The 16,148-nt window shown below is 37.3% G+C and overlaps 1 protein-coding gene across 2 annotated transcripts in view; it reads left to right on the top strand.

The window, feature by feature from the left end:
* VCL (vinculin) overlaps positions 1-16,148 on the top strand; it is a 97,119-nt gene that overhangs the window by 39,768 nt on the left and 41,203 nt on the right. For both annotated transcript variants that reach the window (XM_065894482.1, XM_065894483.1), the window contains exons 3-5: positions 11,676-11,826; positions 12,007-12,115; positions 14,966-15,088. In XM_065894482.1, coding sequence (XP_065750554.1) covers positions 11,676-11,826; positions 12,007-12,115; positions 14,966-15,088 — 383 coding nt within the window. The remainder of the gene's footprint in view (positions 1-11,675; positions 11,827-12,006; positions 12,116-14,965; positions 15,089-16,148) is intronic.

Here is a 16,148-nt window from a genome sequence, read left to right as displayed (position 1 = left end):
AGTTCCAGATTACCATAATATTCGCAATAAAACAAGTCACATGAATTTTTTGGTTTCCCAGTGCATATAAAAGTTTTTTATACTACACTGTAGTCTGTTAAGTGTGCAATAGCATGTGTCTAAAAAAACAATGTACATACCTTAATTTAAAAATATTTTATTGCTAAAAAATGCCAAAACAATCACAGTAATAACATCACAGATCACCATGACAAATATCATAACAATGAAATATTTTGAAATATTGTGAGAATTACCAAAATGTGACACAGAGACATGAAGTGAGCAAATGATGTTGGGAAAACGATGCCTGTAGTCTTGCTCAACACAGGGGCCACAAACCTTCTAATTTGTAAAAAACACAGTATCTGCTAAGTGCAGTGGAGTGAAGTGCAATAAAATGAGGTATGCTTATATCTTTTAATTGTTATATTTCTAATTTAATTGCTTTGTGCCCAGAAGTCTTGGTTGGTATGTGATCAATTCTTCGAAATTATTCTGTGACATAATAAGTGGTCAGTGTTGGTAAGTGTACCACTGTGTGTGCTTAAAAAGAAAGTGTATTCTCTTCTGCTTGGGTATAGGGTTCTCTTTTTATCAATTAGGTCAACATATAAGTATTATTGATCAGACTTTTATAGTCTTGCTATAAATCATAAACTGTTTATGATTGAGGTCTGTTGAAATCTATAATAATTGTAGATTTGTCAGTTTTCCTCATAATTGTCAGTTTTAACTTTATATATTTCAAAGCAATATTATAAGTGGTTACAAGCTTATGATTCTCTTGGATCCTAAATTCTGTTAATTATTTTTTTATTATCTTTTTTTAGGATGATTGTTGACTGCTGTTTAGCCTACTGTTGACTTTTATCTCCAGATTTTGTTCTTTTTTTTTTTAAACCACATCCTAGTTTTTGTCAGTTTTCCTCATAAGTAAAAATATTCTCTCATTGTGTGTCTATTCCACTTCACTTTGTGTTTAGGTATTTACACCTCTAGCTCATTCATTACATTCTGCTGTAGAACAGTGATTATCAACTTTTTTCAGCATAAGGAACTTCAAATAATAATGGTGAGACTCTTTATTATTAGTTGATTAAGAATGTATAAGAATAAAAGTCACAATGAATTTGTAATGTTTTAAAATAGATTCTTATTTTATTCATCACGACAGCATCAACATACATTTGAAAACTACTAGTATCTGTAAGACGCACTTGCTTATATGTTTATCTGTTTCTGCTGTAACCACAGCATGAGTTTGAGGAAGGACCAGAGGAGCTGATAGACCTGTAGGTAGCAGAGTTCTTGATTGAACCTTGCAGGATCAGAATCTCTTCTCCCTTCACAGATGCTAGATTTGAACAGGGGTGAAAGAAGGTGGGGAGAAAGACTAGGACTAGTCATTCAGGCTTTAAAGGATTCAAAGGTTGTGACTCATAAGCTGCCAGCAAGACTTGAGGAGGATGTAGCTTGGGCAGCAGTGACACTTCGAACCTTCCCATCCCCAACATGCTGCTTCCCTTTCAGTTATCTCTGGGCTCTGGCAGAATCCTGTTTTGTTTGAAGGGAAGTTGAAACTGGCTACATACCCTCCTAATCTCATCTGAAATAAAAGAATTTAGTGAGCCTTTGATGTTTATGTGTGTTTTAGCTTTGTTATCTCAATGTACATGTTCTAGCAAAAAGAGTGTGGTATTGCTGTTAAAGGGTTTTGAATGTTTTCAGTATGACTCATTGTGGTTTTTAATTTTAGTTTTGGGTGTACACATGCAGTGTCTGGTACTGTCACTGAGTTAGGTCAGGGAAAGGAATAATTTGTGGATGAGGCCTGTAGGATCTTTAAATCTAGGAGCACAGGGTTGGAACAGGATGTTATAGTGTTACCACACAGTATACACAGGGGTGAGTTGGTGCTGGGCACTTGCTACTTGAACTAGATTAAAGTTTGTCATTGTACTCAGTGTTCCTAACTTCCTCCTAAAAACTAACTGCTTGTAGCCTTCACTCAGGTTTCTGAATGACTAATGGCCAAGACTTCTTGACCTTTCTCAAAATGGCAGTGCCAGGAGCAAAGCGTATTGGCTGGTACTGGGAAGCCACGGAATGACTCTGCTTTTAAAGTAAGATTAGTGCCAAATGGCTAGTATATAAAAGAATACTTTATTTTCACACATCTCCCTGAGTCTTTTGAAATCTTTACACATATTATTATCAGTTTTAAAATCATATGTATATGCACAAAAATATACGAGGATGGAATGAGTTGTATAGAGGTATACAACTAGAGGCCATATTTCCTATTTGAGGGATACTAGAAAGACTGCATTATCACTTGCTAATACGTGGAATTTCATTAGAGCTCGTTCTTCAGGTTAACAGTTTAAATGCTTGAATACATAGTGAAGGGAGAATCTTTGAGTCATCAGCAGTTATTTTTACTGATCTGCAGTTAGGTTCTAAATATGGGAAAGCAGAGTGTTTGAGGGCCTGCCCCTTACCCCCAACCCCTGGCCTCTCACCCAGGCCTTATATTTATGAAGGGCCTGGACTTCAGTATTTTCTTCGAATGGTATATGTGTAGTCATAGAGGAAGAGAGGGATTCTTAAAAGAAAATGTTTATTGTGAAATTAAAATTATTCAATGTAACGACTTAAATATACCACCATGTTTATGACCCTGTTTCAGCATTTCTTCATTTTTAAATATGATAGGCTTCTCAAACTTGGAAGTAATCTGGGCCTTTCTTGATCTCTCAGAGACCCTGCCCAGTTAGGAAGGGAAGGAGAGTCTCAACATGGGTTAAGAAGACAGCAGGAATAGCCCGGCCAGTCGATTTTGCCTGCCAGATAATTATACCAGGGCAAGCCTGGTTGGAAATGGACATGCTGGGTGCCATGGCCACAGTGGTGGAAAGCCTCACCCACCAGCTGACTGTGTTCTTTCTTCCTCCCACCTGTTTCCTTCCTATCTACCAAGTGTTGTCTGTGCTTTTTGTGATTGGATATGCTTGTGGTCTGACCAGCTCTTTCTTTTGAAAGGACAAGTCCCAAGATGTAAACACCTGCTTCCTTGGATGTGCTCCAGGGTAATCTGACTTCCATGATGTCAGATTTTCAGGTGTTCTGCTCCATAGCACTGCAGTCTTTAGTAAGCAGAATGCATTTTTTGTGATAGTGTTTATAATCTAAATGGCTATACTGTCTAAGGTCAGGTTTTATTAAAACAGTGAATTTGGTATGGGGTAGTTTCCACCCCACCCCCCAACATGTTTTTTGGGGGTGGGGTGAAAGTTTCTTGTTGAATGTTTTAGAGAGCTTTTTGATTTAAAGTTATACAGCGGTATATGTCTAAATAGGCCCATCAGACTCTCTCCTTTAAGGAGGCATACCTTGTTTCATTGCACTTAACTTTATTGTGCTTTGCAGATACTGCATTTTTCACAAATTGAAGGTTTGTAGGAACCCTACACTGTCAGATGATGGTTAGCATTTTTTAGCAATAAAGTATTTTAAAATTAAGGTATATACATTGTTTTTCTTAGGCATAATGCTATTGCATGCTTAATAGACTACAGTGGAGTGTAAACATAACTTTTATATATTTACAGTAGAGTGTAAACATAACTTTTATATGCATAACATTTATAGACTACAGTGGAGTGTAGACATAACTTTTATATGTGTTTATATGCACACAAAACATTTGTGTGTCTCACTTTATTGTGATATTTGCTTTATTTCTGTGGGCTGGAACCAAACCCTCAGTATCTCCAAGGTCTGCCTGTATTATTTTGTCCAAAGCTGTCTCTCTCCCTTCCTCATCTAAATCAGTGAGCTGGGATATGATAACTGATTTTTTTTTTTTTGCGGTATGCGGGCCTCTCACTGTTGTGGCCTCTCCCGTTGCGGAGCACAGGCTCCGGATGCGCAGGCCCAGAGGCCACGGCTCACGGGCCCAGCCGCTCCATGGCATGTGGGATCCTCCCGGACCAGGGCACGAACCCGTGTCCCCTGCATCGGCAGGCGGACTCTCAACCACTGCGCCACTAGGGAAGCCCATGATAGCTGATTTTGACAGAAGCCGATTGAGATTGTTTGGCTTCAGGGTGAGGAAGTTACCTGTCCTTTGTGATAGTGAACTGCCCTCCCTAGTCAAACCAGGTCTATTGCAAATACATGTTATTATTCACAGAAAGAACTCTTGACTGTGTGTGTGCATGCATGTGTTTGTGTGTGTGTGTGTGTGTGTGAGAGAGAGAGAGAGAGAGAGAGAGAGGAGAGAGGAGAGAGGTGGGGGGAGCGCAGAGAATGTTATTCCATTGGAAAAACAACTCAGAGATGCTGTGAGGAGAATCATCATTATAAGTAGTACTGAACTTCTGAGGGCAGAAGCAGTGTTGTCTTCACCTTCTCTATCACAACTGTCCTAATCTCTTAGGTAAAAATGACTACTTCCACTTTTGTGTCCCCTCAGCATGTGCTGGGCATACTTTTAAATACTAATTTGTATTTGTTTATATGTATGTCTTGTCCTACCAAGGTGGTAACCCCTTAAAAGTAGGGACTTAAAAAAAGTCTAGGGAGTTCCCTGGTGGTCCAGTGGTTAGGACTCGGCACTTTCACTGCTGTGGGCCTGGGTTCAATCCCTGGTCGGGGAACTAAGAGATCCCGCAAGCCGCACAGTGTGCCCACCCCCACCCCCCGCAAATCTAGTTCTAGGACTTGTGTAGCATGTAGTAGGTCTTCAGTATGTTAAATGAACAAATTTATGAAAAAATTAAACTAAAGGAATTTAAGATTCTCACTTCTGGATGCAGTCTAGAAGAACCTTTAAAAATGTCTTGTGGCAGTGAATCTTTATAATCTCTAGATCTGTTTTCCTTTTATTTTTCTTAAATAAAAAATTCAGCATAAGTTAAAGCGTCTTGATTAGTGATAATTGAAATCACATGGAACTGAGTAGATTGGAACCTTTCCATCTCCTAAATTGTGTGGGTTTATATCATGTAGTAATTCTGTGAAGAATGTATTAGAGGGTTATGAGTGGGTCCTGTGAGGCTGTCATTGGTCCATTGATCTAAAGCATAAGAGCTTCCTATTAATTTAGGTTGAAGACTCAGAGGCAGAGAGAAGCCTTAAAATGTGCTAGCTGATTGATTTAAAGTAGCTAAATCAATATTATTAGTATATAGTCAAGATTTATAATTATTTAGGAAATGGACCTTATCCCTACTGTCATCCTCTAAAATGCTTTTTAAAAATTCAGATTTGTATTAAAAAGTAGAAGATCACTTTAAGAAGTCAGGCAGCTTGAATGTTTAAATAAAATCTCATTTTCCACAGACAAGACAGACTCTTTCCTGTTTCTGCCTACTGGTTAGTCATGGTGGGATTTGTTTGGCTTTATGAATGTCATTAAATTTTAATGTACAGATCAGATGTCTCATTGTAGGTAAAAGGAAAGGGTGTAGTGTCTGTTTTGGCCCTATCATTTTACCACACAAGGGAACCATTAGTGGAGAATCAAATTGATTCCTGTAAAGCTTTTCCATTTCATCTTTTTTTTTTTCTTCTTTCCTTTCTCCATGATGGTTATTCCTTTCATTTATTTTTTGCTTTTTCCAAATTTGAAACACTTGTGCAGTAACTGTGTCCTTTCAAATAGGTGTAGTGTGATAGTTGCATTCTGTGGTGCTTATGTTTGTTTGCTATAATTTCATCAAGGTTCATGTTACCTGGAAATAAAATTAAGTTTGTGACCTTTTAAAGTTAATGATTTCTATGGCCAGATGGTTTCATGATCTCCTGTACTTGGTGAAAATCCATTCATTCATTCAATAAATGTTTATTGAGCATTTATTATGTGTCAGGGATTCTACTCTGTGAATATAGGATATACAGGGTCCTTGACCTTGCTGAACTTACACTCTTGTGGGAGATAGCAAAAACAAAACTGGGAGGGTTTATGTCTCATGGGAGCACGTAAGAAAGGTACTTATAGGATGGTTTCATGAAGGAACAGTCATTTAAAAATGGTACCTAAAAGAATGAGTAGGGGTTAGTCAAGCAAAAGAGGGGGGAGAGAGAGAGAGAGAGAGAGAGGTTTCAGCTAGAAGGAATGGCTGTAAAAAAATACCTTGAAGCATGAGGCCAGTGCTCTTCAACTAGTGGTCTTCAATAAGTGGCTGACATCACTAAAAGACTTTCGAAACACTTGAATATTTTTGAATACCTTGGATATTTTAAAGTTTTCATTTAAATATTTTTAAATCATAAGTTTAGTTGCAAAGCATGTGTTTTCTGCCCTGTTGTGTGTTATATACACATCTTAAATATGTTTCTCTGTAAATTTAGCTCATTTAATTTGTGGAAAACATCTGCCACAGTCCTTTGCAAAACCAGTTCTCATTGTCTAACTAGTCAGCAGAATCAGATTTACTTTTTATTAACTTTGTGTTTTAAAAAAGGTCTTGCTTTTAGTCAGTCAGTTATCTTTTAAAGATTTAAACAATAAGAAAAAATGTGTTTATATATTGATGCACATATTTACCATTTTGTGCTCTTCATTTGTTTCTGTAAATCCAAACTTCTATCTGGTATACTTTTCTTTCTTCCTGAAGGACTTCCTTTAAACTTTCTTATAGCTCAGATCTGCTGGGTGATGAATTCTTTTAACCCTTACATAGCTGAAAAAGTCTTTATTTTGCCCTAATTTTTGAAATATTTTCTTTGGGTCTACTCAAAGTTCTTCAGTACTTTGCTCTACTATTCTCTGGGTTGCATTGTTTCCAGTGAGAAGTCTGTTGTTACTCTTATCTTTGTTCCTCTGTAATATAAAGTGTCTCATTTTTCTCTGGCTGCTTTTAATATTTTCTCTTCATTATTGGTTTTAAGTACCTTCATTATGATGTACCTTGTTGTAATTCCCTTGATATTTTTTGTGCTTGGGTTTTATTGAGCTTTTTGGACTTGGGGCTTTAATTAAGTTTTAATTAAGTTTATAAAAGTTGTGGCCATTATTTCTTCAAATATTTTTTTCTGTCCCCTTTTCTGTCCTTTGGGGACTTCAACTGCACACATATTAGGCTGCTTGGAGCTGTGCCACAGCTCACTGATGCTCTGTTCATTTTCTTTTAAGTTTTGTTTTCTCCCATTTTAGGTAATTTTCATTGCTAGCACTTCAGTTTCAATAATCTTCTTCATGCAATATCTTATCTGTTAGTAATCTATCCAGTGTATTTTTGTATCTCTAGTTGTTCTATTTCCGTATTTTTTATATCTTTCATTTATCTACTCAGTCTTTCCTTTAGCTTTTGAACACATAGAATACAGTTATAGGAACTATTTTAATGTTCTTGTCTACTAATTCTGTCCTCTGTGTCATTTCTGGGTTGGTTTTGAATGATTGTTTTTTCCTCTTTGTTATGGGTGGTATTTTCATGCCTTTTTGTATGCCTGGTAAATTTCAGTTGGATGTCAGTGTCATATTACTCTTGTAACAAACACAATATAAATGTTTTATCTTACAATTCTGGAGGTCTGAAGCCCAGAATGAGTTAGCAGAGTTGTGTTCCTTCTGGAGATTCTAGGAATGGATCCATTTCTTTGCCTTTTCTAGCCACTAGAAGCTGTCTGAATTCCTTAAAACCCCCATCACTCCAACCTCTGCTTCTGTTACCTGTCTTTCTGGTTCTGTTGTCAAATTATAGTGAGGTAATACCTTCAATGTGCTGATAAAATAATTGTCAACCAGAATTCTGTACTACTGAAGTAATCTTTGAAGGATGAGGACAAAGTAGGCATTTTCAAACAAACCAAAACGGAGACATTTTGTCACCAGCAGACTCTTACTAGAGGAAATGCTAAAGAATGTCCTTCAGACAATAGTCAGATGATTCCAGGTATAATGCCTGAGATACAAGAGGGAATGATTAGCCAACATATTGGACAGTTTGTTTGTAAATATAAACAAACTTTGACTTATACAATAATGTAATGCCTAACAAGATTTAAAAGTTGAAAGTAAAAGATACAGGGCTTCCCTGGTGGCGCAGTGGTTGGGAGTCCGCCTGCCGATGCAAGGGATGCGGGTTCGTGCCCCGGTCCGGGAAGATCCCACATGCCGCGGAGCGGCTGGGCCCGTGAGCCATGGCCACTGAGCCTGCGCGTCTGGAGCCTGTGCTCCGAGGCCACAACAGTGAGAGACCCGCGTACCGCAAAAAAAAAAAAAAAAAAGATACAGCATTTTGTACCTGAAAACAATAACATAAACATGAAACAAAACTTGAAAACAATAGCATAAAGGTCAGGAAAGGGGTGATTGGGAATTAAGTATGTTAAGATCATTCTGTTGTTTGGGGAGGAAGTACAATTATTGACTCATTTTATTTATTTATTTTTAAAGTTAATTTATTTTTGGCTGCGTTGGGTCTTTGTTGCTGTGCATGGGCTTTCTCTAGTTGTGGCGTGTGGGCTTCTCATTGTGGTGGCTTCTCTTGTTGTGGAGCACAGGCTCTAGGTGTGTGGGATTCAGTAGTTGTGGCATGCGAACTCTAGAGCGTAGGCTCAGTAGTCATGGTGCATGGGCTTAGTTGCTCCACGGCATGTGGAATCTTCCTGGACCAGGGCTCAAACCCGTGTGCCCTGCATTGGCAGGCAGGGTCTTAACCACTGTGCCACCAGCGAAGTCCTTATTGACTCATTTTAGATTGTTACCATGCCAAGTATGCATGCTAAACTATTTAATGAACCACAAAAGTAATAAAACATAAAGTATATGACCTATAAAATAGTAAAGGGAATAAGAAAAATATAGAAAAAGACTCTCAATCCGCCCCCCCAATATATCAATAATAATAAATTTAAATGAGCTAAGTTATTAAGTTAAAAGTTGCTAACCTGGATTAAAACTGTGTACTTATATGTATATATGTAGTTATAAAGACACATCTAAAATATAAGGATACTGAGAGTTAGAAAGTTATATACCAGTCAGGTAAAATAGTCAAAGAAAGCTGGTTTACAATATTAATATCAGCAACAAACTTTATTGGAGATATAAAGAGGTATCACATAATGATAAATAGGTTCAGATTACAAGAAGGATATAATAATTGTAAATTTATATGTACCTAATAAGTTAGCCTCAATATATAAAAAACAAAAACAGCTGCAAGGGGATATGGACAAATCTGTTGTCATGGTGCAAGATTTTATCACTCAGTGATTGATAGATAAAACAGACCAAAAGAATCAGCAAGGATATAGAAGATTTGAACAGCACAATTAACAAGCTTGAGCTGATGGAATATGTGAAATATTTCACCTAAAAATTAGAGCAAACTCATTCTTTTCAAGCACACAGAAAATTATACCCTTTAAAATTACTAATTGTATATTATATAACTTTCACCTCAAACTATATCGAAATCAATTTTGGTCTATCATATTGGTAAAGATACATAAGTCTGATTATACATTGAGTTGTTGAATCTGTGAGGAAACAGACCCACTGTGTCATCCACTGTGGTGGGAGTGTAAATTGATAACTTCTGTGGATGACAATATGGCAACGTTTGTCAAAATTATTAATGTCCATACCTATGACTCAGCAGTTCCATTTCTAGATAGTATCCTACAGATATACACATTTAAAAATGATATTTATTGGGCTTCCCTGGTGGCTCTGTGGTTGGGAGTCTGCCTGCCGATGGAGGGGACACGGGTTCGTGCCCCGGTCCAGGAAGATGCCGCGGAGCGGCTGGGCCCGTGAGCCATGGCCGCTGAGCCTGTGCGTCCGGAGCCTGTGCTCCGCAACGGGAGAGGCCACAACAGTGAGAGGCCCGCGTACCAAAAAAAAAAAAAAGGTATTTATTGGGAATTCCCTGGTGGTCCAGTGGTTAGGACTTGGGGATTTCACTGCTGGGGCCCGGGTTCAATCCCTGGTTGGGAAACTAAAATCCCACAAACTATGCAGCACGGCCAAAAAAAAAATGTTTATTCAAGGTGATTCATTGCAGCATGCTAATAAATTAGGGACTAGTTATGTAGCTGTATAAAACAATGAGGAGGCTCTTTGGGTACTTCTACTAGAACATCACCAAGTTAAATTAAGTGAAAAAATCAGAATGCGGAGAGTGTGCATAGTATGATCCTATTCGTGTAAAAATGGTGGAAGCCTATGTTTTTGTTTCTTTGTGCATAAAGTGTCTTTATTTTGAAGAATACAGAGGAAACACATAACTTTGGCTGCAAGTAGATGGAATTTGAATGCCTAGGAGATAGTCGAGGGAAGAAAAATTTTCACTGTATGCCTCAGGGTTTTATATATGTGTATATGATTTTGTCATATGTATGGGTATATATATATATGTTATGTAATTTCAAATTTAATTTTAATTTAAAAATTTAAAAGGAACAGAAAATAACCAGTCATCTAAGACTGATCAAAAGCCACGCCAGTGAGGTCTTGCTCTTTGCTGATATTTATTACGTGCTGCCTTATGGCTCTGAAGTTTGTGAATTACCAAAGTATGCTTTTTGAGAGTTAGAATAGTGTTTTTTGCATCTTTATATACATACCTATAGTGTCCATAGCCCAATGCTTTTTATGTAGTTGAAATTAATATGTTGGTTTAATTCTATTTTTTAACAAGACTGTGTTATACTTGTTGAGTTTTTATATTATTTCATTTGATATAACTCTCTGTGATGTGGGCTTTTATTTGCATGGGACATTTTCTGTATTTCCAAATAAGAATGTGTAATTTTGGCTAAATATTTTAACTTAAAGTAATTTGTTGCATGTAAGTTACTCAGTGATAACATAATGGATTTACTGAATGTGAGGAAATGATCTGTTAGGTCCTTTTCAACTCTGTACAGAAGAATAATTGAATGAATGAATACATTTTAGTAGTACAAGAGGGTCAAGGAGAATACTTGCTTTATGCATTTCGGGTTCCTTTTTTAAATGACCCGCCCCCCCCCCCCCCCCCCCGAAAAAAAGACACCTTTGGCTGATCGGGTCATCTGTGTTATTAAACTATATTATATTAAACTATTACTAACTGATTCAGTTATTAATGCCAGTGACATTTTAATTAACAGCATAGTTTTTATAGGGTTGTTTTCAAACTGTACAGTTTGTCAAATGAATCCATTTGGCTAGATGAAAGAAAAATTTATGTATTACCTCATACTTTTGCTTTGTGTTTCCTCCTATTTCTTTGGTTTGTCTGATTATTAAATTTCCCTTAACACAGTGCTTTGGTATTTTATTTCCGATGTTGAATCCGAAACTGTTGTCAGGGATATCAGTTCTTTGTGTAAGTGTCTTTTAATGGCATATGTATGTAGGGTGAATAGGAAGGAAACAAAGGAGTTACAGAGATAAAGCAACTTAAAGTAAAAGGTCCAAAACTTTTTCTCATTATTTTTTGTTGCCAGGAAATAATGAAGAACAAGGGCTTAGTGCAGTGAATGAAAGAATGTACTGCCCTTAATGTAAATTTTAAAAGCTGGAAACTTAGGTTCTATTATAATGGTCTTGGCTATTTTCCATATAGGAAAAAAATGTGAATTTATGTCCATTTACATTCTTTGCATTTGCATGTGATATTCTTCTGCTTGGTTCTGCCAGTGAGTTAACTCCATGTTCCTCCCCACAGGGTGGAGAATGCTTGCACCAAGCTTGTCCAGGCAGCCCAGATGCTTCAGTCAGACCCTTACTCAGTGCCTGCTCGAGATTATCTAATTGATGGATCAAGGGGCATCCTCTCTGGCACATCAGACCTGCTCCTCACCTTCGACGAGGCTGAGGTAGATAACCTGAGGCCCATGCAGACCTCTTCCAGACAAAAAGCCCAGCCTTAAAAGATAATAATGGAGGATTGAGGATTGTTTAGGATGACAAAATGTTGACTAGCTACACATCTGAATGACTGTGTTTTTTACTTATCGTTTACTCAATTGACTGAATACTATGAAATATATTTTCAGGTTCGTAAAATTATTAGAGTTTGCAAAGGAATTTTGGAATATCTTACAGTGGCAGAGGTGGTGGAAACTATGGAAGATTTGGTCACTTACACAAAGAATCTTGGACCAGGTTAGTCATATCCTACTTTTATAACAGAATTTTTTATGGATTGTCCATGTTTGATCAAGAGGAAAGGGGTACTCCTCCCTACTTTTTTTGTGGAAGATAGGTAATGATGCATTGAACTTTTAATTGTCTCTGCTCTGTTGATGGAGCTGACTCTGTGCTTCTACTGAAGAGATATCATTGTCTCTGAAAGCTGAATCTGCTTTCTACAGATCCTGGCCCTGTCTAGTGAACTAAACTAGACATTGCAAATGTTACTGGAGAATGTAGGAAATAATTTCCTATTACTGCAGTGCTCAAGGCCACCCTGAATCCTGACCTCTTCATTCCACATTATACAGCATTCCTTCACTGTCTGCCAGCTGGCCTGTAGCTCTCTGTGACCTCTTAGCTTGCTCATTAGCCTGCCTACTATTATGGATTCATGCCGTTGCCCAAGGCTGCATAATATAATCAGACCTAGAAGGAGAGAAGAACTTCTGTGGCTAAATCTGAGAGTTCAGTATTCAAAATACATGAACAGATACCAGCTTTTGGTGTTATAGACATATAACATGAACTTGAGGCTCCTTAAAGTATGAATTAGACCAATGACAAGACATATCAGATGTTTGATTTGTTAGTATTAAGAATCACATATTATCTTATAAAATTCTTTTGTCTTACATAAAATGTATTTCCTTGAGGTTTCAGTGCAGTCATCCTGTAAACTTAAGGCAGTTTAGAATTTCTCTGAGCTGTCATCGAAAATCGCTGGGAAATGGCTTTAGAGCAGTACCCTTTAAACTTTCTCCTAGCACTGTGAAGAAATTTTATTTCTTCAAATGAAATCTTGTGCAGATGAATTGGGAGATTGGGATTGACATATATATACTACTATGTATAAAGTAGATAACTAATGAGAACCTACTGTATGGCACAGGGAACTCGGTGCTCTCTGGTGACTTAAATGGGAAGAAAATCCAAAAAAGAGGGGATATATGCAGAAACTGACACAGCAGTGTAAAGCAACTATACTCAAATTAAAAAATAAAATAGACAAGCAACAAGGATATATTGTATAGCAGGGAATTACAGCCATTACCTTGTAATAACTTTTAATGGAGTATAATCTGTAAAATACTGAATCACTATGCTGTATACCTGAAACTAATATTGTAAATGAGCTATACTTCAATAAAAAAATCTAATGAAATAATGAAAAAATAAATCTTTGCAGAATCCCAACATATAAAATACAGAAATGGAGCTACTCTGGATGAAGCAGAGGCAGCCCCACCCTTTCCATCTCCCTTTGGGTGCCCCTTGACGATCTGTGAACCTGCTTAAGAAGTTCTAAGAGCAGTTGGAAAACCAAAGTGTTAGAGAATCACATAGTACCCTTGAATAATAACCAAAGTAGCAAAAAGTGCTAGCATGCTAACTCCAAAACACCAGATGCTTTCATATGCTGTCATCACCATAATTATTATTATTATTATTTTTAAAATTTATTGTATTTATTTATTTTTGGCTGCATTGCTGTGCGTGAGCTCTTAGTTGCGGCGAGCGGGGCTACTCTTCGTTGCGGTGGGCAGGCTTCTCACTGCAGTGGTTTCTCTTGTTGCAGAGCACGGGCTCCAGGCGCGCGGGCTTCAGTAGTTGTGGCACACGAGCTCCAGAGCGCAGTCTCAGTAGTTGTGGCACACGGGCTTTGTTGCTCGTGGCATGTGGGATCTTCCCAGACCAGGGATCGAGCCCGTGTCCTCTGCATTGGCAGGCCGATTCTTAACCACTGTGCCACCAGGGAAGCCCCCATAATTATTTTTATTTGTTTCTAATTATAAAAGTGATACATCCTTACTTTGGATAAGTTGGAAAGTACAGAAAAATTTAAAGATGAAAACAATACACATTATTGTAATTCTTAAGATTTTTTTCAGCCGCTAGTTTCTTAGCCCAGGCACACCTTGCTTCACTTTCTTGTGCTTCACACATAATTGCGTTCTTACAAATTGAAGGTTTGTGGCAACCCTGTCTCAAGCAAGTTTATTGGTGCCATTTTTCCAATAGCATTTGTTCACTTCATGTCTCTGTGCCACATTTTGGTAATTCTCACAATATTTCAAATTTTTTTCATTATTATATTGTTATGGTGATCTGTGATCACTGATCTTTGATGTTACTACTGAAAAGATTATGATTTATTGAAGGCTTAGATGATAGTTGGCATTTTTTAGCATAAAGTATTTTTAAATTAAGGTATGTACATTGTTTTTTTAGACATAGTGCTATTGCATACTTAATAGACTACAGTATAGTGTAGACATAACTTTTATATGCACTGGGAAACTAGAACATGCCTGTGACTCATTTTATTATGATATTCACTTCATTGCAGTGGTCTGGAACTGAATCCGCAGTATCTTTGAGGTGTGCCTGTACTAGGCTCACATAAGATTCTTATACACATAGGTTCAGTGGCCAGGTACATGGCATGAAAGCTGGTATGGTAGCCAGGCAAAGTATTTTTCCCCCCACTTGTGAATTTTTTTTCAAATGTATATTTACTAATTGCAACATTTAAAAAATATTTGTTAATGTATTTATGTCAAATGTGTGAAAATTATGTCACATTTAGGATTTATATTTAATAAATTGCTTTTAATGAGAAGAATAAAGTTGCATTAATTTAGAACTGTCCTGAAAAATTCTATGTCATGAATGCTAGAGTTCAGTGATAGTATCTGTTGTTTAAATAAGTGGACAGTCAGTTTGGACTTTCACAGTAATTCATAATGGATTTAGGCTCAGAAAGCCAGACTCTGGATTGTTTCACGGCTCACTCTGCACAATTTATTCCCTGTGCCCTAGGAATGACTAAGATGGCCAAGATGATTGATGAGAGGCAGCAGGAACTGACTCACCAGGAGCACCGAGTGATGTTGGTGAACTCAATGAACACCGTGAAAGAGTTGCTGCCAGTTCTCATTTCAGGTATTTTCTGTCTGTACTTTATCTTACAGAAAAAAAACATGTTAACATGTTCTAAACTCTGGTGTTTATTTTCTTTTGCTGTTTAGTTGCATGTCTTTCAGCCTGAGTAAAAATGCAGCTGATTAGCTAAGAACCAGTATTTATCTTCTCTAATGCTCTCCTTCTCTTGCTCTTTGTTTGAAATTGCTCTCCTGTTGCCTCATACTGTTCTCTTGAAGTTCTAACAGGCCCTTTTCTCCTCTAGAAACTCTAGTTTTGGATGTATGGATTTTGACACCTTTATTTGTACTCAGAAAAAACAATTAGGAGCTGGAATGGATATTATAGAGCACTGTATAGTAAGGAAGTGAACCCACAGCCCTTTCCTAGAAGATATTTAAGTCTTCTGTACGTTGAAGAGCAGGTGGTGTACACCAACTAGGACCACGTTCCCATTGGGCAGAGCCCAGAAATGCAAACATGGTGGCTGCTCTCTCAACTAGCAAAAGGGAGTTGCACTTATTGAGTGTCTAGTATGTACCAGACATCTCATGGTTTATGTAAATTATCCTTGTCAAGTTGTGGTTTAGTTGGTTTAAGTCTCAGAGGGCAGCTTTATCTTCAGAATTTTATAAGGCATGTTACTGTAATCACCAGCTACTGCCTTCCTGCTTTGTAATTTCAAGTAGTAGCTAAAATAGGGGATGTGAGTGTAAGAGTTCAGAAAGCCCTTACATGAACTAGAAAACAAAAATTTGTAAATAGCGCCTTATAATCTTCTCAAAAATATGTTTTTGAGACCAACTGTTCCATATGGCAGAAAGGTTGTTGGGAAGAATCTTTCTTTCTAATCTGGGTAACTCAATAAAGCATTGATTAATCTTTGTTTTTATAATTTTAGTTAGTTTATAAGAAGATATTCTCTCCTCTAGTGTTTCGTTATTATTTTCTTCTTCACTTTTAGGGTTTAGATAGTCCCTGCTATATGTTAAGATAAATCATGGAAGATAAACTGAACACTTTGGGATCTTCCACTAGGATTGGGTCAAGCGGCGTTCTTTGGTTACAGTTTTACTGACTG

This window comes from Phocoena phocoena, chromosome 16 (genome assembly GCF_963924675.1).
Source record: "Phocoena phocoena chromosome 16, mPhoPho1.1, whole genome shotgun sequence".
Taxonomy (NCBI): domain Eukaryota; kingdom Metazoa; phylum Chordata; class Mammalia; order Artiodactyla; family Phocoenidae; genus Phocoena; species Phocoena phocoena.
Note: the sequence above shows the minus strand (reverse complement) of the source record. Positions and strands in the feature narration are given on the sequence as shown.